At 41.4% G+C, this 25,706-nt stretch overlaps 1 protein-coding gene and 1 long non-coding RNA gene across 9 annotated transcripts in view; one reads left to right on the top strand and one right to left on the bottom strand.

Moving 5' to 3' along the window:
* The window catches only part of LOC131104023 (myelin transcription factor 1-like), an 89,088-nt gene that overhangs the window by 33,099 nt on the left and 30,283 nt on the right, over positions 1-25,706 (bottom strand). Inside the window, exon 1 of one of the 7 annotated variants that reach the window (XM_058050702.2) lies at positions 219-293. The exons of the other annotated variants lie outside the window; for them this stretch is intronic. Within the exon in view, the coding sequence (XP_057906685.2) occupies positions 219-255 (37 nt within the window). The 5' untranslated portion in view covers positions 256-293. Of the gene's footprint in view, positions 1-218; positions 294-25,706 lie in introns of those variants that run through there. 7 annotated transcript variants of the gene reach the window in all.
* Positions 5,560-7,500, top strand: LOC144901778 (uncharacterized). Of its 2 annotated transcripts, XR_013629872.1 has the most exons (4): positions 5,560-5,733; positions 6,158-6,228; positions 6,425-6,569; positions 6,658-7,500. It is a non-coding gene; the product is annotated as an uncharacterized LOC144901778 (long non-coding RNA). The 2 variants fall into 2 exon arrangements; XR_013629871.1 differs by having other exon boundaries at positions 6,425-7,500.

A 25,706-nucleotide genomic window follows, 5' to 3' on the forward strand; every position in this document is an offset into this window, starting at 1 on the left:
TCTCTACTTAATCCCTCTGTGACGTCATTAAGAGGTATTTCAAACATAAACACACATACTTTCTACTAAACTTAACACGAAATATTCCGTCAAGTGTTCGACATACGCTAATGTAACTCATTCAAGCCAGCAAACACAAACGTGAAAAAGTTTAAAGAGTCAAGTTCTGTCATCTTCGTAAAGTTTGCCGCCAACGAATAAAGGTTAGTGATACGAACCTAGAAAAGTGCGACACAGCTTCATCTTTGCGACCATCGTGTCTGCCCCGAGCGTCAAGTGCTGCCGCCAAGTTTGAACTAGTGGTGCTCAAACTTGCTCAAACTTTACTACAACTTGCCGGGCCGGGTGGGTGGGGTGATTGTGATTGACAGCTGAGGAGAGCCAATAGGAAGGACGTCGTGTGTTCTTACTGCCCGGAGCTGGCCGAGGGCCTGAAAAACCCCCCTTACCACACCCCAACACATACACACACACACACACACACAACACAGTCATCCTAATCACCCCCCCCCCCCACACACACACACACAAGTCTCAGCTTTCAACAACAATAGCCTGCACAGCAACAAAGAGCATCTGCTATGGCCGACAACTTCTCACACTTGGCTCCTTCAGCAATTTAATTTCACAACATTAAAAGCATATCTGAGCATTTCTACTTGGGAGAAACAGAAAATTATCTTAATTCGGTGACTCAAATTTAGTACAAAAAGTTAAAAAGTTAAATGTTAAAAAGTTCTCCTAAGTGCTGTCCATTATAACATATCATAACAGCCAAAGCTAGAGTTCATTATGTATTTTTGTAAAAAAAAATATGGCAAACATATTTTAATTATCTTGGTATTTATTACTTTTTTTAAGTTATATTTACTAATAAGCTTCAACCCCACTCTTTAGGCCACACGTAGCAGATGTACAGCTAATTTGGGTAAGTTGGAGAAACATTTTCACTCTAACTCCAGGCCTTTTCACAATATGTGTGTGTGTGTGTGTGTGTGTCTGGGACAGACAGACAGTTCCTCCCTCTCAATAGCAGATGGTCGGCCAGATAATGAGCTCTCCCATTGCTTGCTCCCATTATCCTCATCTCACCAAGATGGAACGGGGGGTATTCCACCATCAACTCACAACCTAACGCTTTTTTTCTTCATTTCATTTCATCTCCATTCATTCACTTTTAAAAAAAGTATATGAATATTTACTTCTTTGTTTATAAGAGTTGACCAAAAACAAGCATTCTGGTCGTATTCGTAATCTCGCAATATGAAAGATGAACTTAGCAAAGGTAAAGTTAATAAAGAAAGTTCACTTTTACTAAGTATGATGTGTGCAACATGGTGCAGGTATCCAGTGATAGTTCTAGTAAACAAATCCCCGACACACCACCTTGCCATTTCTATTCCACATTTATTGGCATTAAAAAGTGAGAGCAAGAACACCAATAATGAATCGACTGCTTATCTGAGGATGGCAGACAGCCTCTGATCACGGCTCTCTCACTCTTCACCCCCACAGGCCGCACCCTTATGCTCCAGCCGGCAGAGAGGACCAAGCATACACATTCTGCACGTTCAGCCATATGCAAACACACCGAAATGAATACACACATAGTAAAGACAACCCCCCCCCCCCACCAATGTCAACCCCTTTATTCTTCGCTCTGTAGAGCAGGCAGCTGAACTCTGACACAGGCTCCAGCTGTCTTGGAGACGGGGGTGACAATAAAGTTTCAACAAATATGCACACACATGCACACACTCGAGAGTAGAAAACAAAACCTTGTTGAGAAAATGACCCGTCTGAGCTAATTAAAGAAAATTTCACTCACTCTTAATCATCTTTGCTATTCCAAAGTCTTGACAAATGCAGGTGGTCCTCTGTTCAAGTTGTATTTTTATGTAAGTCCAGTTTTGATATAAGTTTGATATACCTAAATTAACACATACGTCACTCACACTAGACACATACAATAAAATACAGTTTAAAAAAGTGAATGGCAGCAGACCCTTTCACATGTTCAAGAATACCATCTTTATCCTTCATGATGGTTGGATGATTGGACTGGACATGTGGATTTTATGATCTTACGACTTGTAATTGTATTACAATAAGTATGACATCCCCAACAGCTGTGTAGTACATGAACAGTGACAGTCCCAGGACTTCTCCCGACTGGGCATGCCCGGAACACCTCACCATCAAGTGATCCGGAAGGCGTCCGGACTACATGCCCAAGCCACCTCAACTGGTTTCTCTGAGGACCAGTAGCTCTACGGAGGAAAATCATTTCAGCCACTTGTATCCGCGATCTCGTTCTTTCAGGCACGACACAAAGCTAATGACCTCAGGTGAGCGTGGAAACATAGATCGACCGGTAAATTGAGAGCTTTGCTTGCCGGTTCAGCTCTCTCTTCGCCACGACAGTCCAGTAAAGCGGTACAGCATTACTGCAGATGCCGTAATATCACACTCCAACCTTCCCTCACTCGTTGAACAAGATCCCGAGAACTCCTGCACCTGGGAAAGAACCTCATTCCCAACCCAGGGAGCAATCCCTGAGAACTGAAAACCATGGCCTCGGAGTTGGAGCTGTTGAGTCTCATTTCAGAAGCTTCACACTCAGATGCAAAGGCTGAACATCAAAGTCCGATGACAACGTCTCTAAATAGCAGAGATGAGATCCTCAGGCCCGCAACCTGGACTCTCTCGATACCTTGGCTGCGCCTAGAAATGCTGTCCAGGAAAATTATGAACACATTCTGTGACAAATGATAGCCTTGGTCTGCTTGTAGGTCACTGGTCCAATGTTCCACAAAACAACACTTCACCTTCAGAGGTTCGACTAACAATCGTACTCTTCTCTCCAGCGTAGAATACTTTCCCAAGGACCCTGAGGACTGGGATCCCCCCATAGTTGAAACACACCCTCTGGTCACACTTCTTGAAAAGGGGCACAACCACCACGGTCAGCCAATCCAGAGATACTATTCCCAACTTCCGCGCAATGTTGAAGATGTCAGTCAAGACAGTGTCTCAACATCCAGAGTCTTGAGGAATTCAGGGCAAAAACTCGTTCATCATCGGCGGATTCGCCACTAGGAATCGTTTTGACTACCCCAGATACCTCAGCCAAGGTGATGGAACTGTCCACGTTTGACACTGTTTCCTCTATGGAACGTATGTAAGTGGGATACAACTGTGAGTGTCATACAACTTCATGTTAAAAAAAATCCAAACTATACCTAAAAACCAAAAAGAACGAAGCCTTCTTCTTCAGTCAGCCAATGTGTATGCAATGACAAAATGGCATAAACCAAGGACAACCTTTATATCATTATATTATTAGATTTTAAATAAGCTGGTGGGTTTTTAAATTCTATTAAAAAGTAGTCAAATTGAGGATTTGTGCAAAAGAAACTGGAGTTGACAAGTGAAAAGACTTAAATTTGAATTGACTTTTTGTTGGAGACCAGTGAAACTCATCTACAGATGGCTATTAGACATCAAATACCTCCCCCCTACCAAGACACACACACACACACACACACACTTTCACACCCTCAACCTTACTCTCTCCCCCCACATCCATGCAGCATGATATCGCCCATATCTGTCAGCTCCCATTAGCCACAGCAATGCATTTCACACAGTAATGTATTTGGTATGGATTTGGACTTTTGCTTTTCATTTGAATATCCATCCAAGTTACCATGTGTGCTGGTAACATCAACCGTGTTCCAAAAATAAGTGCTGCTCTTTTTAATATGATAAAAGCTCAAAGTGCCTCTGGCTCTTTATTACTCACTTATTACACTGCGTCAACTCTATGGGTGAGACTTATGAATTCTTAACAGGCATGTGTACACAGGCTCAAAGTGAAAGGGGGGGGGGGGGGGAGAAAAGCCAAGAGACAAAGTTTGGTCTGGATGCCACTATGGATGACCATCATCTCTGGAGACCCACCCCTCCCTGTCGGCTCTCCTTCCTGCTTACCCCACCCGATACACAGATTGGGGTGAGGTTTGGGGGGGGGGGGAGAACAGGGTGACAAGTGGAATGGGGTCAGCTCTGCCAAAAGGCATCATGTGGCCCCAATACTCTACATCGTCTGTACCGTGATGTCAGTGGGTCTGTCAGTTAAGCAAGGCTTGAGTGGACTTTTTTGGTGGATGGATATCTTCATCTGCATGGCCACGCCTGCAGCCACGTGGCATCACCCTGGTTGAACCCCTACTTTTCCACCCCATGGTCCAGACGGACGCCGTAAGGTCTCACCCTCCTGCTGTGACCATTGTCACCTTGCAAAGTTCTAGAGTCAAATTCTGTCCTGATTTCTTTATTTTGTTTTAGCGCACCCTCTGCCCATACTTGCCCCCCCCAGAGTCTTCTTCCACTCTTCCATTCTCCATATTTTTTTTTCCCACCTCCCCAACTCTCACACTTTCACTGTGTGTCCCCTCTCTCCTCTTGCACTCACAGCAGCAGCAGCAGCAGGCTGGGCAAATGTGCACCCATGGCGGCGGTAAATACAGGCAACACTTCACAAACAAGGCCTGATTACAATGACAAAGACTGCCACACTTTTGGGAGGAGCTTGGAGCAATTTAGAGGCTGCGGGGGCCATTGAGCGAGTGGCATACTTAATGGGCTTTGTGTGCCAGAAGAAAAGGGTCTGAGCTTTTGGGCCCAGCTGTCACTATGGAAAATATCAGACTGATACAGCACCCGATGCTCTTTGGATTGCACTCTTTTCTTCCTTCAAATACCCTCCCTCCGCTTCTCTCCTTTCTTTTTTCTCTAGTTAGCGGGCACAAAAAAGTGAAAGCTGTTGAGAAGAAACAAAAAAAAAAAACACACACAAATGAGACTCACTCTCTTGATCTCGCACAAGGGGTATGGAGGCAAGCGTGCAGTCGTGGTCACACACACACACACACACACACACACACACACACACACAGAAGGCTGACTGCAGCAATTATTCAAACCCTTAACCTACAGGGATAAATTACATTATTACATTTCACTACTTAATTATCTGTGTGGATAGTTACTGAGCGTTAACCAGCATGCATGCATAATATGGCAAGATATAGTCACTTCGCTTCATAAAGTACCCTTCATAAAGTGCCCTTTATGAAGTGTCATGCTGAAAAGCAAAATAACTGCTGCCCAGCCAATAGAAAGTGAGAAAAATAAAGGAAATAAGTACACTTTAACAGCGATATTGGTTATAGAGGATAGTAGTCTTTTTTTTTTTTTCTAGTGAAAATAGGTTTGGCTTAAAAGCAAAGGCTGCAAGATACTCTGAAGCCGCTCCGTGTTTATGCATTCTGATTTTCTTGTTTGCAAAGAAGCACTCACACTCCAGATCCAGCGGTATTACACCAGCTCTGTGACTCTACGGCACTGTAACACGCAGCATAATACACGCACCCACGCACAGACACAGCTTGTGCACAGCTGAAAGCTCACTGGAGTCAAACACACACACATACACATTTGCAGAGGGCTGAGTTATAGAAACAGCGCACAAAGCCAGAGTTGGATGTTGTTTCACCTAATCTCTTTGATACCACTGTGGTGCTGCTAAGCCCCAGAAAATCAGCTTAGCAGATGTCCTAAAGTGTAGGTGGCTTGTTTCATGAGGCTCGAGAAGAAAACGCTTACGAGAAAAAGAAGGAAAAGTGTGACGGTGGGGGGCAGGGGCGACACTTTTGGAATGGAGCGATGGTGAGTTCAACTCAAAACACCATTTTTACTTCATTCTGACAGGCACTCTTGTTCCAGTACACTAAATTCACCCAAACCTGTCACTTTTCTGCAAAGACGCCCTAAAAGTTGCTGGCGTAGCATACAGCAGATGGTGCCAATAAGTTTATTTTCTTAGAATAGATTCAACACACACATATATGAATATATATTTAAGTGTTGCATGCATTACCAAAGCAAGTAAGACATCTGTATGCAAATATCATTACGCTGCTGGAGAGAAGGCTTGAGAGTGGGTGACTGATGCTATGATAGTGAAGGCAATGCTGAAGGAGGTCAGACTGAAGGACTGTGTGTGTCAGGAGTGAGTGCATATATGTATGGTATCCATAGCAACCAAGTAACCCAAGTCAGTAATGCTGTCATCTTGTGTCCTTTTCTCCAGATGTGTGCTTGTTTTACTCAATCAGGAAGACAGTGACATGTTCAAGCAAAAAGTCACTCAAAGGCCCTGGGGTAGGTACAAATAAGTGACATGTGGTGATGTTGATAGATGGTGAGGCAGAAATAAAAAATGAATAACAATAACATAAAATATTAATATATGTCCATTGGACGGTTTTATACATTTATTTTCTGTATGACTGAAATCATTTTAAACATTTTATTAAGATAACATTGCTGAATTTTCACATATCCTGATGAAATACAGGGGAGAAATGTAAAGCAAGGCTGGAGCAAGTCTCTCCTCTCACTTAAGTACGCAAACTGAGCCTACCATCACCTACCATTAAAGTGCAGACAGGTTTGTTATTCATCAAAATTCAAGTCGTTCAAGTCCTGAAATGGTAAAAAAGGTAAGTGGCTAAAAAGGCTAAAAAAAAAAGAGAAGGTTATCAAAAAAAAAAATTCATTCATTCATTTTCTACCGCTTATCCTGACTAGGGTCGTGGGGGTGCTGGAGCCTATCCCAGCCATCTTCGAGCGAGCGGCGGGGTACACTCTGGACTGGTCACCAGCCAATCACAGGGCACATATAGACAAACAACCATTCACACTCACATTCATGACTATGGACACTTCGGAGCATGTTTTTGGAATGTGGGAGGAAGCCGGAGTACCCAAAGAAAACCCACGCGCATGCACGGGGAGAACATGCAAACTCCACACAGAGATGCCCGAGGTTGGAATTGAACTCGGGTCTTCTAGCTGTGAGGCCTGCGTGCTAACTACTCGGCCCAATAATAATAATAATGTGTACAGTATTTGAAAATAATGCAAGAAGGTCTGTTTCAGGGACTTCAAAATGGCTGTTCTGCAGAAATAGATGTTGATCAAGCCTTACCCTAACTGCCTATGATAATTATTATAGGTGTTCCAAGTTGTGGAGTTACTACCTCACCATGAAGGAGCGGGGGCGTGCGTGAATCGGAAGGTGTTTGTAGCTGACATTCTTCTACAGACAGGAAAAGCCAGCACCAGGGGTTTTTTTTAACCTTATTGAAATACACACACAGTAGCATCAGCTAGAGTCAGCAACATGTCAAATGCATTATGTATGCCGAGGTTTTTTAACAGTCCCACACTGTGCTCCTTCATTAGGAGTCTAGTTTGGAATTGCATTTTTTTTCCCTTCCCTCTCCTCTTGTTGTTCCCCTTATTCCCCCTCCTTCATCGCCCAATCAGACTGTACTGTCCACCCCTTGTCTCACTGTATACTATGTTGTGTATGTATGGATGGATGATTGTACAAGTTTGCTGTACTTGTGTAGAAGTGACAAGATCAATAAAGGAACATCTCATTCTTTCAAGACATTGTTATGTTCAGCTGAATAAATGAATAAAGCGAAACAGAAAGAATAGCTTTTACTGATCTTGATCAAGTAAAACCTAAGATGAGGTTGCCACATGTGAACAAGCCACAAATAGCTCCTCAAAGCATTAAAACCAAAGCAACCAAAGCATTGATAAGATGGTAGATAAGGTGGTAAATGGCACTTAAGGTGCCTTGCACATTTACCTACTGATGACATGACGCAGCATCAGGACCAACTGAGGCTTCACTATCTTGGCCAAAGTTACTGTACTTCCACATGATAACAGGAGGATCATTCATTCATTCTTTCATTTTCTACCGCTTTTTACTTACAAGGGCCACGGGGGTGCTGGAGCCTATCCCAGCTGTCTTTGGGTGAGAGGCGGTGTACACACTGAACTGGTCGCCAGCCAATCACAAGGCACATATAGACAAACAACCATTCACACTCACATTCATACCTATGGACAATTTGGACATCCATCACCTCAGCTACTTAGTCCAGCTCTTCCCGGCTGATCTCGAGGCGCTCCCAGACCAGTTAGGGACACAGTTAAAGACCTCTTGAGCCACTTCTGCAGAGGAGCAGAGGAGCCTACTTCTAGATTTATGGAAGATCACATATAACAGTGGGTAATGTTATGATTTTGGGGGCTATATCTGGATCAGCGGTGTGCAGTCAGGGCCAGCAAGGCCTTACCTGCGGGCCTAACTATTACAAGGACTGACCAACATTCATTCATTCATTTTCTACCGCTTTTTCCTCACGAGGGTCGTGGGGGGTGCTGGAGCCTATCCCAGCTGTCTTTGGGCAAGAGGCGGGGTACACCCTGGACTGGTCGCCAGCCAATCACAGGGCACATATAGACAAACAACCATTCACACTCACATTCATATCTATGGACAATTTGGAGTCGCCAATTAACCTAGCATGTTTTTGGAATGTGGGAGGAAACCGGAGTACCCGGAGAAAACATGCACGGGGAGAACATGCAAACTCCACACAGAGATGGCCGAGGGTGGGATTGAACTCGGGTCTCCTAGCTGTGAGGTCTGCACGCTAACCACTAGACCGCCGTGCAGCGCGACAGGAGGATCAAACCCAAAAATTTCAGGTTGGGAGGCAATCATTCTACCGCCGCTCCATCATCAATATTTATTTTCTTGACACACAATACCAAGTTCATTCATTCATTTTCTACCGCTTTTTCCTCACGGGGGTCGCGGGGGTGCTGGAGCCTATCCCAGCTGTCTTCGGGCGAGACGGGGGTACTGGTCGCCAGCCAATCACAGGGCACATATAGACAAATAACCATTCACACTCACATTCATACCTATGGACAATTTGGAGTCGCCAATTAACCTAGCATGTTTTTGGAATGTGGGAGGAAACCGGAGTACCCGGAGAAAACCCATGCGCATACAGAGATGCCCGCAAACTCCACACAGAGATGGCCGAGGGTGGGAATTGAACCCTGGTCTCCTAGCTGTGAGGTCTGCGCGCTAACCACTAGACCGCCGTGCCGCCTACAATACCAAGTTGCTCTAGAAAATCTGATATTGTTCATGATTTGCTTAATTTTAACACTTCTGAACTAAACTAAACAAAAAGTAATCACTCATTCTAAAATGAAGGATATACTATAAAGTCAATACGAAAATTGACCTTAAAACCAAGGAAATTATCTAACAAATCTCAGCAAATGGCAAATAACTTCCCGTGTGTTCTGTGAGTCAAACTAGTGTGGGAAGATCCAGATCCTGAATAGCATAAATTAACTTTTCCAGTGACTGCTTTGCAGATGTCTTATATGACAATGCCACGCTAACAATAACTTGGACTCAAAAAAAGGAAAAGGGCAAAGTTGAAATGACAGGTGTGAAATGTAGTTCTAGTTAGTCTTGCTTATTTGCAAAAAATATAGAAACTAAGTTGTGGTGTCGTATTTCTGTGATTTTTTTTTGTGCGCTTTGCTAGAAATAAACATGAATTTCTGAGATACAATAATATGTTAATAACATGTTAATAAGCTTTCTACAACTGTCCATCACATACCATTCGTGAATGGGAAACCAGTCTTGAACGCATAGCTTTTGTCGGCTCATGCAGCAAGTCATGCTGCCACAATGTTACAATTAATCAATTGCGGCTTCGTTACTGATCCAGTCCGGGTTGCTGCAAAGTGCCGTTCACACTGGCAGAGGTTCACCCGATAACTCGCCTTGTATACAGGAAGTTCTTGTAAACAAAAGCTGTATTTGACTGAACCGTTTGTTGTGTGCAAGGTTAAAAAAGGCTTAATCAAGCAATGTCACTCAAACAGAGAATAATCAACAATTCATTTTGTCACGCTTTTCGGACACTTTTGATGGTTTGAGGAGGGCCGGAGGTTTGTTTTTGTTTGGTCATGGTCATGTGAGAATGCTCATGCTATTTTTTTGTGGTGCGATGGAGTCGGTCGTGTTGAACTTTCATAGTTCTGTGCTATCGTGCCGGGCTTGTGCATGGCGGGTTTTGCACTCAGTGATGACGCTCTAGCTAGATCGTTAGCACGTGATCACGTGGTGGATTAGAAGTGCTGGAGAGGAGTCTGGAATGGACTGCTTGTATCGGGGTGCGGATATCAAACATTTTAGATTACTGATATTAATGTTGGACTGGGACAAATGACCCTTTTGAGTGTTTTGATGAGTTGTTTGACATATTCAAGTTGTCAATATGAGTGAAAACAAAATAATAATTTCCACTAAAATAGCTAAATAGCTACAATCTTCACAGAATGCATTAATCACTGCCAGTTAATGTCAATCATCTGCTCAAAACAATACATTTATTATCCAAGATGGCTGACCCCTTCCATTCCAGTTCTATCGGTTGTTCACATACACTGTGTTGATTGACAGTCCACGGCAAGTTGTGAAATTGTCATCCAATAAAGTGGGCTTAAATGATTTCATCTATAAGAAGCCATTACTTTGTTATGTTACTGCAAACTTAAAGCTGTTATATATTAGCATATGTTATACTCTATTATATTTACACACACTCCTCTGCATCAGACTGATGGGTAATTGAAGCAGTCATAACACATATCGGGACGCTGTGTCATGCTGTGCCATGGGTCTGGCTCGTAGCTCACTGGCACCTTACTGTGACGCATGCACACACACCGCACACACACACACACACACACACACACACGACACAAAAAACCAAATGTTCACTTCACACACATGCATAATAATAGCAAGCACATGCTCTCCATGCATACAAGCGTGCACAGACATGCTTGCCACACAATCAAGCTTCCTTTATTTACAAAGTGACACATGGCAACACACACACACACACATAAAGAACATTTTCATTATTTCCCATTATGGATGACTGCATGCCCCAACATGCCACTGGTTTTTATATCTCCCCCATTCTTCCTCACCCAAATTTAAAAGAAAACTGGAATTTTGTCGATCATTCACAATCGTTATGTGAAACATGAACGCATAGTTATTTCGCTTTACTGCTCGTTCTATCGAGAGAAAATGGAAAAAATGGCAAGAGTGGAATACCTAGGTTTCAATTACAAAATTATGAAGACTCAAGATGCTTGTTTGCCGTCAGTATTTTTTCCTGAGGAATGGTGTTGTGCTAGGGGTGGTCAAGTGGTTAGCACGCAGACCTCACAGCTAGGAGACCAGGGTTCAATTCCACCCTTGGCCATCTCTGTGTGGGGTTTGCATGTTCTCCCTGTGCATGCGTGGGTTTACTCCGGGTTTCCTCCCACATTCCAAAAACATGCTAGGTTAATTGATTAATTGGTTGTCCATAGGTATGAGTGTGAGTGTGAATGGTTGTTTGTCTATATGTGCCCTGTGATTGGCTGGCGACCAGTCCAGGGTGTACCCCGCCTCTTGCCCAAAGACAGCTGGGATCCAGCACCCCCCACAACCGGTAGAAAGCGGTAGAAAATGAATGAATGAATGAATGATGTGCTGGAAGACACAGCCATCCCAATGAAAGCGGACATCGGAAGTGTTGTAGCTGTTTCTATGCTGTTGCTTACGGACTTGTATGTGAATATCAATGTGCATAGGGAATAATAATCAAAATATGGTAAGATAATATAAGATAAGATAAAATGGTAAGTTAATATTACATGTTATCATCAATGTACTTATTAATGCCTGATCACAGCCTGTATATCAAACAATACAACGTTGTTAAAGGGCTTCATAGTTGAAATAGTTACCTCCCATATTAATTTGTTTTCTTTCGTTAGAATGCACAGAAAAGAGAAATAAATATGTGTTCATGTTTACCATAAGGATGGTGGGCAAAATTCCAAACAAAGTGCAATTTTCCTTTAATCGCTTTTTCATATCTCTTCATACTCTTCAATTTCTCATCTTCCCTCGTCTCATCTCCTTCCCTTAACTGCCCCCCCCCCTTTCCTTTACTTCTTCTTGTATTTCCTCTAGCCCTACTTCAGCTACTTCAAATCTCATCTGCCGCTCTCTCGCCGCCACTTATTTTCTGTTCTTTGCTCCTCTCTGTTCTCCACTTGTTTGTCAGACCTGAGGCAAATGGGCTTGGCCCAGAGGCAACGAAGAATCCTCTTCAGCTCCCTTGCACCCTGGCTTGTCTGGCCATCCTCCAGTTTAAACAGAAGGCTGTGTGCTGGGGGAGAGAGTGGGCTGCACAGAGAGGCCAGTTGCTTGTGTGTGTGAGTGCTACATGGTTCATGTTGCCCCGGAATAAAGTGCATCCACTCTTGTAAGGGTTTGGTGTGTAATGGAGTTTTCAGGGACTGGCCTATCATTTTCTCCTAACAGCGCTTTTTTAAAACGCCATGACCCGACTCTCCACACCCCCTGCTTCATATACCCCTACTGTGGTAACTGCACATTACCAAGCTCACACACACACACACACAAGCAGCAATTACCAGCAGCTGCAGGAGTTTCTGAACAGCAAAAATGGCCAATTTTCTCTGCCTTCCATTTAAACAACAAACAGGGCGTCATGTTAAAATTGGTCAAGGGAAGAGAGAAGGGAAATTGGGCTGATAGGTATATTGTGATTCTGGAAGACTAGGGGTCTGAGAAGTATCTGTGTGCAGGGAGAAACAGTGATTTTTATATTCTTGACATATCTTTGAGAACGACAGCACTCACATCAAAAGAGGAAAAAGAAAATAATGATCTGCCATTTTTTTCTCGCTTCACATAAGTGCTGAATTAGAATACAGAATATAACTCTGTGTGCATACTTATTCTTTTATCTTTAATTGAAAATATTATGGCCCACATTGGAATATACATATGTGCGTGTATGTGTATGTTTATGTATGTGTGTGTGAGTGCAGAGCCAGTTTTTACTGGAGCAGATTGTGGAGTGTGTGCACAGACCAGACCTGAGATTACTGAACAGATTGCACAGCTGGCAGGCAGCCCTCTCACACCAACAGTCGAACACACACACACAAATGCATTTCAAGAAAACAAATATTGACCAAGTATTGATCCTGGGTGTATTAGTCCGTATTGACAAGGCTCTAATGTCAGAAATATCATTCTGGTCCATGTGTTAAATCACAAGTGCTGATTTTTTCAATAATTAGCCAAGGTGTTTTAACACCAAAACACCTTCCAGGGACAAACATAAACAAAAGTGATGTAATACCAAAACGAGTCTGGGGTACATTGTAGAAGTAAAATTAAACCACATAAAATGTGAAGAAGAAAAAGCTGAGATGTTGATACTAATAATGAGGGTTGGGCATTGAGTCTCGAGCATCCATGGGAACCAGGACTATCATTCCGATTCTCCTGGGAAGAAGAAGCAGATAAAAAGTAACTTCATAAAAAAGACTAGTCCGCTCAGTGCAGCATTTGCAACAGTATGATATCATGCAAACGAGGGTGCAAGTAATGTTCATACATTCTTTAAAAAAAAACAAAAAACATTTATTTACTTAATTAACAAAAGACAAAAAAAGGAAACAACAACCCCAGCTTCACGCCAGTCCAGCTCCAAAACACCCAAAGGGACAGAAAGCCACACAAGACAAACAAAAAGAGAAAACTACCCAAAAAATAAAAACAAGAACGATTATGACAAGAATACCATTGATAAAGGTAAAGAGGACCTATTATGCTTTTTCCACTTTTCTGATCTATAAATGTCCTTAGAATGTTGTATTCTCGTGTTAAACGTAAAGTTTTAGATAACGAGGTCTGCACATTTGGAAATGAGCCCTGAAAGAAGTTTCAAATGGCTCAGTTTCAGAGGACGTTGCAAAACTGTTCCTTTGTGATGTCACAGAGGAGCAGGCTTGGCTGCAGGCCAGATACACTTTCTGGCCTCCCCCAAGCTTTGCTTCTGTGTTTACATTCCTAAAGTGTTTCTTAGGATGTAAGGGAAAGACATACAGTAAAGTCTCGTTATATCGATATTGTCGGGAGTCGGAAAAAATATCGATATAACCGGACTGTCGATATATCCGAGTACAGCACACACACCGATTCCCGCACTTCCTGGTTCACAGGTCATGCTCAACCCGCCCCACATAGCTGGCCAAACACATGCCTGCAACAGAAGAACCAACTGCGTTTGTGGTTTCTCTCGTGTGTATAGATTCTATACAAACCACGAACGCCAGCATGTACATATGAAAAACAGCGATTATTGCAAGCGATAAAAAGATATCTGAATACAACACAATTAAATACATGTATTTGTACGCTTGTGTCTTCGTTGGAATAGGTGTGTATGCTATGTCAGTTGGTTCTTCTGTTGCAGGCATGTGTTTGGCCAGCTATGTGGGGCGGGTTGAGCATGACCTGTGAACCAGGAAGTGCGGGAATCGGTGTGTGTGCTGCGCTCTGGTGGTGGAAGTGTGAAAAATAAAGTTGACTGGAAGCAGCCGTTTGCCGTGTTCTTTTTTGGTATTGAAATCCTTAAGCAAAGATTGATTTAAGCTGCTTTTGTATCGATATAAGCAGACCAAATTGGCTGGCGGGAGATGAAAAGGGCATCGTAGTAACCGGATTATCATAATAACCGGGTATCGTATTAACAGAACTAATTATATCATAAAAGACTAGAAATTTGCCGGGAAATTAAATAGTATCGTAATAAGCAGTAATTCGTTATAACCGATATCGATATAACGAGACTTTACTGTATTTGTTTACGATTCCTAAAGACAATTTCCTACCAGCAAAATAAATGTATTTTAATCTGTCAATGACATTTCACAATGGACTGTTTCGTGAGCATGGGCCAGTATGCAGTTGGACTAGCCGACAAACTGCTGCTGAAGGCTGACGCCTTTCCAACGTTACTTGGTCGTGTGGAAGAGTCACAAGAGCAAGCAGTAAGTAACAGTTTATCAGTGTCCTGTGTTTATTTTGTGTAAGTCATGGAGCAAAAGTATGTGTAGCATTATAGAGTGTGCATACAGGAAGCGGGGTTGTTAATAGCTGTTTCCCACACCAATCAATGGCTCCACCCAAGTTTTTTAAACACTGGTACTCCCGCAAACAAACAATAAATGTTACAGATGCTGTAAAAACATTGAGCGGCGGCTTGAAGAAACCGCTTTTCCAGTCTATAGTTCCGGACAGGATTCAGGAGCTTTTGGGGAAGTTTCTGAAACTTTTGTGGATTGCATGTACTATTGCTTTTGCTTTTTACTTGTCCTCTTCATCTGCCATTGTTCATTCATTCATTTTTTACCGCTTTTCCTCACGAGGGTCGCGGGGGTGTCTATCCCAGCTGTCTTTGGGCGAGTGGCGGGGTACACCCTGGACTGGTCACCAGCCAATCACAGGGCACATATAGACAAACAACCATTCACACTCACATTCATACCTATGGACAATTTGGAGTCACCAATTAACCTAGCATGTTTTTGGAATGTGGGAGGAAACCGGAGTACCCGGAGAAAACCCACGCATGCACGGGGAGAACATGCAAACTCCACACAGAGATGGCTGAGGGTGGAATTGAACCCTGGTCTCCTAGCTGTGAGGTCTTTGCACTAACCACTCGACCGCCGTGCCGCCCCATCTCCCATTGTCTTAATTTGAATATTCTTAAAAAAAATTGTAGTGGTAATTTGCATATTTGGTTCATGTTAAGAACTCATACTTCTTAACAGTTTATTACAAGGATGGAAAAGTTGGCCTCCAGTTTTCCCGTCCATGGAACACCTGTCCTTTCCATTCCAGGGTGCAGTGGCCTAAAGCCTAAGGAGAGGACAATTCCCTATATGTGTAGAACAAATAAACAGCACAAAGCGGTAAAGACAGACAGGGAGGGAGCACCTGCCGAAGGCTTTGTGTCTATGAATAAGACATACCACAACCCCCTCATGTTCACTTTGTGTAGGTATTGTGTTTATCTGTGAATCTTCTAAAACATTTTTAAGATGAAACAGTTACTGGATCATAACATTTGGATCATTATAATTCATCATATCTGCCTTGCAGTTTGATGCAACATGCATTTTTATGTAGTCACTCTTCTGTTAGTTTCAATGACAAAACCACTAGGCAATATCGACTCTTTTAACAGCATAATCTCTCACTCCTCGATATCGCACAACAATTTCAGACATAAAATAGCAGAACCCTGTCCAGCCAATACGTAGCCAAGCGAGGAGGGCCTATATGACCAGAGTGTTAAACAAACGGGCCACCAGCAGAGGGGATTGGAGAAGAAAGAGGAGCATTCCGACATGTGAGAAAAGTCACATTCAATCACTGAATTCCTCTACTTTGTACTGCAGAATACTACTCACTGCAAAGTATTACATTCAACTCCTTCCACGATCTAATTTGACTGCAAACGACTCTGTTTCCATGGCAACATTTCAGCAGTGACCATGTACATAAGGGAAAGATAAATATTCAAAATTATTTCATGCCAGATTATTATAAAATAAATATGGTCTAGTCATAAAATATTTCTACTTGTAGCTTGTTCATTTCTGTCCCCACTACATCCTAGTCACAGATTACCGGGCCAAATGGGAGTTCATCAAAGAGATTTATTTATACTGAAACACAAAGTGTAATGGGAGTATGTAAAGCTATGTAAAAACAGCGTGACTACTTGTATATTAGTGCCTAACACTCAAAGTTACGCAGTGTGCTTGAAAGCCTCATCGTGTGAAGGGCAGAAAAAAAAAGGAGACAAAGTTCACGAATGAGGAAGCGTATATATCAAAACTAACCCAATTGTATCTGGAAGTGGATACTGGATTACAGTGTGGTCAACTGAATTATTCATAAATGTGTTGTTGTTTTGTGTCTGTTTATTGAGTGTCTTTTTTCACTTTTGCTTTTGCAACCTTGAGTCGATTATTTTAATTAAAGCACACTACCGCCTATCTGGGGTGTCCCCAGATACGGGATGATACATAAAATGGGATCTACGAGATCTAGGAGACCCTGTCACTCCTTCTCTCCTCCATTTTTGCCACTTGCGCTGGTGGGAGGCGTGGGTGCGCCGGACTGCGCTGCACCGGACTTTTAATTAAAGCATACTATCGCCTATCTGGAGTGTCCCCAGATACAGGCTGATACATAAGATGGGATCTATGAGATCTATGAGACCCTGTCACTCCTTCTCTCCTCCATTTTTGCCACTTGCGCTGGTGGGAGGCGTGGGTGCGCCTCGATGCGCCGGACTGCGCTGCGCCGGACTGCGCTGCACCCGACTCGGACTGCGCCGGACTCGGACTGCGCTGTGCCGGACTGCGCTGCGCCGGACTGCGCTGCGCCGGACTACGCTGCGCCAGACTACGCTGCGCCAGACTGCGCTGCTCACAAAAGTTGCAAAGTACGCTGGCCTAATAAATTAAAGCCTAATATTATAGAAAGAAATTAAAGGCTGTAAATTGCAGGGATTTTAGTTTAAAATATTTCTTCTCTCTTCTGTTCTCTCTGAAAATTGTTATTACTGTTATTATAGCTACTACGTATATTCTGTAATAGGAGTGTAAAGGTGACTATAGGAGTTTTATTTTATGTCCTGAGGGCTCTAATAATGTTAAAAAATTATTTTGAAGGTCAAAAACAGATTTTCTATGCTCTAGTAATGAAAATATTCAATTTATGAATAAAGAATTCTGCAAAATTGCAAGGTGTGCTGGCCTAATAAATTAGAGCCTAATATTATAGAAAGAAATTAAAGGCTGTAAATTGCAGGGATTTTAGTTGAAAATATTTCTTCTCTCTTCTCTCTGAAAAGTGTTATTACTGTTATTGTAGCTACTACGTATATTCTGTAATAGGAGTGTAAAGGTGACTATAGGAGTTTTATTTTATGTCGTGAGGGCTCTAAAAATGTTAAAAAAAATTATTTTGAAGGTCAAAAACAGATTTTCTATGCTCTAGTAATGAAAATATTCAATTTATGAATAAAGAATTCTGCTTTGAGGAAATTCACTTATCACAGTTGGGTCTGGAACCTATTAACAGTGATAAACGAGGGTTTACTGCTTATGCACGGAGAAAGGCTGTTCCGTAAGGTGAAACCATTTCCTATTTGGTCATTATTGTTTTTTTTCTTTTTCTCTTTGACACATGCACAAATAGGAAGACAAATCCACTGCAGTGTGTTCAACCACATGCATTTCAATAAGTATCAAGGCAGTTGGGTTTTATGTGTAGATGGGACTGACAGCCGTAAAAGTGTGACAGCACTCACACGAGGCATATAAATAGAGACACTTCAGTGACAGGTTCTTTATAGCGGCCCCTGAGTAGCAAGGCCACACAAATGGCTTTTTTTCATCTAAATTCATCCAATGAGTGGAGGGGGGGTTCGAGTAAAGATGGAAAGACAGAAGACACACGGTGGAATCTTTGACAAGGACCAGTTACAGTCGAGAAGAAGTCAACAATGTTTGAAGAGATTGTGCTGCAATTCCCAACAACACTTGTGTAATCCTGAAAATCTATCATAAAAATGAAATTCCGACTAACATCTGAAGTGTTTAGTTAGACAGCAATTCTTTTGAGGAGCATCCGTTGTCAGCACAAACACAGGTTGTTCTTTTGTTTGCCCACACATCCATCGCCAGGGTCCATTCACACCTCATGTTAACATCATTTGCACCTCTCTGCGGAACACTCTTGTTGTGAGTGCTGTGAGAACATCATTTTTAGTACAAAAGACACACACACATTGTTAAAACATAAGTACATGTTAATGTTGCACCAGTAAAACTAAACAGTGGAAGTATTAAGTAAAAAAAGACAGTAAAAAAATGAAATAAAACCATAGTACTTTTTTTTTACTGTACCACTTCCACAATAATCCTAATACTACCACTAATATTAATGCCAGTGGTTTCAGGTATTTTGAGAAAACATCTAAAACTGTACTACTTCTCCCTTACTCCCACTGCTACCACTACTCCTACTACTACTACAATGTTTACTATAATCACTTTTCAGCTACTACAAATGTGCTGTTATTCTCGTTCACACAATGTATACATGAAGGCGTTCTCCGTAAATTAACAGAGAAAATACATTTACTAAATACCAACCAAATATGACTTCTATCACTACTACTACTACAACTAAAATACTTCCACCATCTCTAGAAATACTACAACAGTTGCTAATATCTAAGTATACGGCTACTATTACTTTCTATGTTCACAACTTTTATCACTGCTACCGTTATTATTGTTACTACGACGACAGCCATTATTACAGCACTCTTATGATTACTGCCATGATTATCGATGAGATAGATGATGTCAGTTAGACATCAGCCACCAGTTTCTTCAAGACAGTATGGAATCTTTACACCATAAGCCTCAGATTAATAATTTAATTCTATCTGGATTCTTATTTATGTGAAGCAAAAAGTTCCCGAGAGATGATTGTATTATTCATAAGCATCGAGGAGAAGGAAGCATTTAGTAGAATACACGTCTCTGTTTGCACCGGTGTGTTTGTGCACCTGATACAAAAACATACAAAGGACGTATTGTGTGTCCGAGATTAGGACAAAAAAAAAAGTGCATTTCTATGTATCTTTAAGATTCATTCTTTCTTCCTCATGTTTGAATAGTTAATGTTTATGATATCTATCTGCCTTTGTGAGATTGAAGGAGGAATTTGCATCTGTTTATGTTCGAATGCATGTATGTTTGTGCATTCGAGTGATTATGTGAGAGGGGAGCTTGGTGTGAGCATGAATGTTAATATGTGTGTTTGTGAGTGACAACCGGTTGTGTAATGGATGTATGTGTGTAGAAGTGTGTGATTTGTGCGTAAGTGGCAAGAGCTTGGGGATGATTTGTGCGAGTGTGTGTGTGTGTATATATTATATATACATTGTGTGCTAATATGAACATGCAAAGCCACTTGGTATTCCTCGGAGCTTGTCTCTTGTCTGCCAAGTATGTGCATTGAGATCTCAACTGGAAAGATTGAAAGTTTAAGGAGCTGAAAGGCTCCTGCATACAAATTAGAAAAAAAATACTTGTTTTCTCATTGACCCGACCATTTTGCCAACTATTTTCAAATGATCATTCTTTTCAACCGTGTTTACTAATTGAACTAGTTGAGCCAGATCAAAACTGGATACGTAATGTTTACATATTATATAATACCAGAGTCATCAGAACTTTTGAAACCGAGCCCGAAGAGTACTAGAATAAGGAAAAAAATACATTTGACATGCAAATTGAACATTGAACACAATATAAGCACATTATGCAGATGGCTGTCTCCATTATTTATGTGAAGTACAACCAAACATTGGAGTTTGCCATTAGTACTCTTTTTTACTGTACCACTTCCACAACAATCCTAATACTACCACTAATATCAATGCCAGTGGTTTCAGGTATTTTGAGAAAAACATCTTCTAAAACTGTACTACTTCTCCCTTACACGCGCTGCTACCACTACTCCTACTACTACTACTACAATGTTTACTATAATCACTTTTTACATTTGACATGCAAATTGAACATTGAACACAATATAAGCACATTATGCAGATGGCTGTCTCCATTATTTATGTGAAGTACAACCAAACATTGGAGTTTGCCATTAGTACTCTTTTTTTACTGTACCACTTCCACAACAATCCTAATACTACCACTAATATTAATGCCTGTGGTTTCAGGTATTTTGAGAAAACATCTTCTCAAACTGTACTACTTCTCCCTAACACGCGCTGCTACCACTACTCCTACTACTACTACAATGTTTACTATAATCACTTTTCAGTACAACCAAACATTGGAGTGTTTTGGTCTGGATGAAGATGCTCACCTTCAATGTGCAAACGTACATTGGTAAACCTCACTACCTCAGGTTTCAAAGTTACGCTAGACATCGAGTTAACAGGCTCAACAGCTACTACTATCAATTCTCAGTCTGCAGATGTAGGTTTGAAACCAAGGCAGACGGAAAGGCTGGCTGAATCAGATAGATTACATTGGTGCCATAACCTAAATGAGAGGGAGGTTTGGTGGTCGGTGGGGGGGTTCAGTTGGTAGGGGGGGGTCAGTGTGGCTGTGCAAATGTACGTTAGTAAACCTCACTTCTTGTTCTGAGGAACTTGGTTTGAGCCCAGGGCCGAATGCTGGACGTTGAGTTGATAGTCCAGGACTTTTGGCTCGACAGCTAGCGCACTTAAATCTCATTCTGTGGTACTTTGTTCAGCCCAGGGCTGGACGTGGGGATGGATGGATCAGTTCAGGTACACAAGTTGAAAACTATTGTCACAACTGTTTACTCGCGGAATACCTCATTTTAGTGGTACTAATTGAATACTATTCATTTAGTACTAAAATGAGGTACTATTAATGATTACAACCGTTTACCTCAGTACCGAATTTCAGTGCCCATCCCTAATACCATCTCACTTCTGAGTTTGTAGGCATTTACGTCCAGCCCAAAAAAAAAAAGGTGCTGCTGTGTGCTTCACTTGCACTCCGGTGAAGCAAAACGTTCAAAATCTGAAAGCATTTGCTGCTTGAAAGGATGATTTCCATTTATTTATTTATTTATCATGGTGCTGAGAGTGCCGGTTGCTGTGTCTATCAAACTATCTATCAAAATCTCAACTATTACAATACTACACAAACACAGGGTTGCAGATAAAGAATGATAGGTTCAGGGACAGCAACAGAAAAATACTGAAGCCATAAGTACGCATACAAATCCCCAAATATCACATATTGTACACATTAATACTGTACTTGCTTTTTCCACACCAAACATACATTATGTTTGTACAAACATGCACAAGTAAATATATGGGAGACGTAATTATCTCACAATACAAACACTAAATTAACATTTCTTCACAATCTTGTGTGCACATAACAAGAATAAACAAACTCTGCATGCCAATTCACACAAGAGAGAGCAGAAAGAAAATAAAAGTAGTGTAGCCTCGTGTTAAACAGTAAGTAGGTTCGGTGTAGTATCTTTTGTCGATAGAGCTGAAGGATGAGTTCAAGTGAAATCTGACAGGTGTGACGTGGGGGAAGGGATGTACCGTATGATGACTTTCTGCAATTTTCACCGTCAAGACTACCTTTATACGGTATATAATTCATACATACAACAACATCAAGGCGCATGTAGTTGAGAAATACTTGACGCAAATGAACGCAGTGCAGAGCCCACTGCTCTCTCGCTGCAGGCTCATCTCCATTTATTCACTGATGCCTCCTCTCCTGGTTGTGCATGTGTTGCTCAAGAGATCACAAGAAAATCATCAGCGGTTTTGCATGTTGTGAAATGTCAGCCACGCTGAGGCTTATATCTTTTCGCTCTGAAGTCAGAAAAAAAAAATAAACTGACTGAGGGGATGAAAGAGAACAAGTATGCTATCTAGCTGTACTTTTGCCACAGCCTGCTGCTCCTCGGGAAGCAAAGTTTACAAGCCAAAAAAACGGAGACAAAGCACACTGCCTAATTACACCGGTAAATTATAAAAGCGGAAGGGAAATCTTGGCGTGACTTGGGGGCTGTCTGCCTAAGAAGAATCAAAACAAAAACAGGTGGGTTTGTTTTGTGTATTCTTAAAATTGAAAGTCACTAAAATGCCTGAAAACACAGAAGAAACTACTCAGGGATGAACCAACTGTTTTTCTGTCTGGTCTTATGCAAAAGTGTGAATTTGGGTTCATACTTTGTTCTTTAGCGTGCTAGTTTCTTATAGGTGTGAAGTGTAAAGCACATCTCATTTATGTCAGCTACAACGTGCACCAAAAAAATATAAGTCTCAGGGCAAGTGGATCCAGTTTCTAGAAACCTTACAATGAGGGGTATCAAACAGCAGATGCACCATTGTGGCATCAGAGCATGGCGCTGTGGTATGACATCACACCCCTGCTAAGAGCGTGGCACAAACACAGCCAGGCAACTGCCAACCCGAGGAAGCAGCATGGCTCTAACACACGGTTCAAGTTAGAAATGTTCCAGACGACAGGCAAGATTCAGGATTTTTTTTCATCAATGGTTCAGTACTTGACTTTTTATTTTCGCTTTTGATTTTGCTATGGAGAACTCCGTTAATGCTGTCAGTCACGTTAGAATAACCACATCAGGCCGCCAAGACGGAGGAGGCTATGAGGAGCACATCCTTGAAATACTCACAGACTATTACTTAGCACACTAACTGGGATAGTTTGGATTTTGGAACATAAGGTGATATTTATTTATTGACAGAACTCTGTGAACGTGAGACCTCAAATCAGGTAACAAAAACTTTTCAAAGCGCTACACACAAAAACACGACATTCGAACGAGAACACAACATGTATTGAGTCATTCTACAGTGTGATGTTCCTGTTTTGTATCATACAAATATTTTCTCAGATCACACTGCCTACAAGCTTGAATGGAGGTGTATATGTGATTTTGCTCTTTGTCAAAAATATACAGGAAGATGAAATGACATCTCATGTTTAATTATTCATTTTCTACTGCTTATCCTCATGAGGGGCGGATTACACCTTGGATTGGTCGCCAGGCAATCACAGGGCACATATAGACAAACAACTATTCACACTCACATTCATACCTATGGACAATTTGGAGTGGCCAATTAACCTAGCATGTTTTTGGAATGTGGGAGGAAACCGGAGAACCTGGAGAAAACCCACGCATGCACGGGTAGAACATGCAAACTCCACACAGTCCACTATTTTAAGTTTATTTTAAGTCTACAGCAGGGGTCTCAAACTCAATTTACTTGGGGGCCACTGGAGCTAGGGCCGCATCAGGTTTTCCAAAAAAAAAAAAAAACGCATTTATTAAAAACAGAAAAATGAATGAACTTTGCTTTGGTTTCGATTTTCTACAATTAAAGCTCTGATAAAACATTCTACTGTTCTCAAATATCTTGATTTTTATTTTTCTGCACAAAATAAGATGATAAATAAATAAACAAATCAAGAATAAAGAAAATCAATCAATCAGTAATAAATAAATATAATAATAATAATAAAATGGCAAATAATAAAAACTTAAGAAACCACATATAGTTGGTGGGTAGACAAATTATTTTTTTCAGATTAAAATGAACAAAGCATTATTAGAGCCCTGTAGACATGACAAAACACGACTATAGTCACATTTATACTCTTTTTATTTACAACATATTGCGCAACTGCAGGGTCTTGAGACACATGCTAACTCGCAAACTAGAGAGCTAGTGACCTAACGGTAGCCTTCAAGTTATTTCCTTTAGACTTAAATAGCCAAAAACTTACCACTTCCACACGGATAGGGAGGATAACTATTAACAGTTATTTAACCTTTAACATGAACATTAATCAAACGTAATAAACTAGTGTCCTGCGGGCCACATATGGCCCGCGGGCCACGTGTTTGAGACCCCTGGTCTACAGTGAAACAGCGTCCATGAGGCGGGTGGGTATCAGTTGGTAGTATTTAATGTGTGAAGACCACGGTACAGATCACTATAGTACTATATCAATTGAATTCAATGATGACATAAAGCACCTTGGCGAGCATTTCAGTTTGTTCTAACGAGTCGCTGCAGTCGTGTTATGGCTTTGTGTTCTCAGCAGGACAATGTGGCACAGCAGTATATATCACAGCACCTTAAAGCCTCTTTGTCCCCACTTGCGTCCTCCACCCTCACTGCCCCCCGCCCCCACACAGGCTCATTATCTGGGGCAGCTGGTTTTGGGGCCGGCTGGCTCGAGAGGAAGCTAAAAGTGGAGTGTAATTCACTTATTGATTCATGTACTGTGTTGCAGGAAACTTCACAGCTTTAATGGGGGGGGGCTCTGGGTTACATGCAGGGGTGAAAACAAGGGCACGGGACCACCAGATGTAAATTTTGCAGGTGAGCCAAACTTTTAGGACCCCCATTTAAACATTTAGTAAGAAATAATAATTAATAATAATTAATGTTAATAATAATTAACATAATAATATTTATAATTATGTATGCAATATATTAAAAGTGTAATGAATAGTGTCATAAAGACCATGCACAAATGTTCATTAAAAAGTGATTTTTAAAACTTTTTGTTAATCTTCATTGACACGTTAAACAACACCAAGAGTAGTAAAAAAATAAATAAATCTGGCTGGTTATTGTGTTAGTAGTTAGCATAACACAATGGTAATTACCAACCATCTTTTCGGGTCTCTGAGCTACCAAGGTTTGCAGAAATGAGGATAAATTTTTACTGCCTTTAAAAGACAAATTTGAAATTGCTTCATGTACCATGTAACAGTGAAAGTGTATTCATCATTCTGTTACTGCAGCTTTCTGATTTGTGTGGTTTATTTTGAGTTGCTCTGTTTATATCTGCTCTGCAGGGTGCCGATTAAAGTATGATGTGACATGTGCTTTTCACTTTCCAGTGACTTTTAGTTTTCTGTTTGTTAGGGGGTCTTATAAGAATATATATTCATGTTCAGTATATACCCTGTATATACATGATATTGTATCAGCAGCAGTTCCTTATCATCAGTCAGGCTCTAAAACGGGCATGAACAGAGAGCATTATAAAATTGGTCACTTGGTCCCAATGATTATGCCTCCATTCATCTCCTTTTCAGGAAAAAAAAGGATGATAGCCAGAAAAGAATGGAACAAGCAGAAACAGAGGAACGTGCTGTGCGGTTCCTGGAGAAGAGG

This window comes from Doryrhamphus excisus, linkage group LG15 (assembly GCF_037039965.1).
Source record: "Doryrhamphus excisus strain RoL-2023G ecotype Guam linkage group LG15, RoL_Dexc_Guam_v1.1, whole genome shotgun sequence".
NCBI lineage: Eukaryota > Metazoa > Chordata > Actinopteri > Syngnathiformes > Syngnathidae > Doryrhamphus > Doryrhamphus excisus.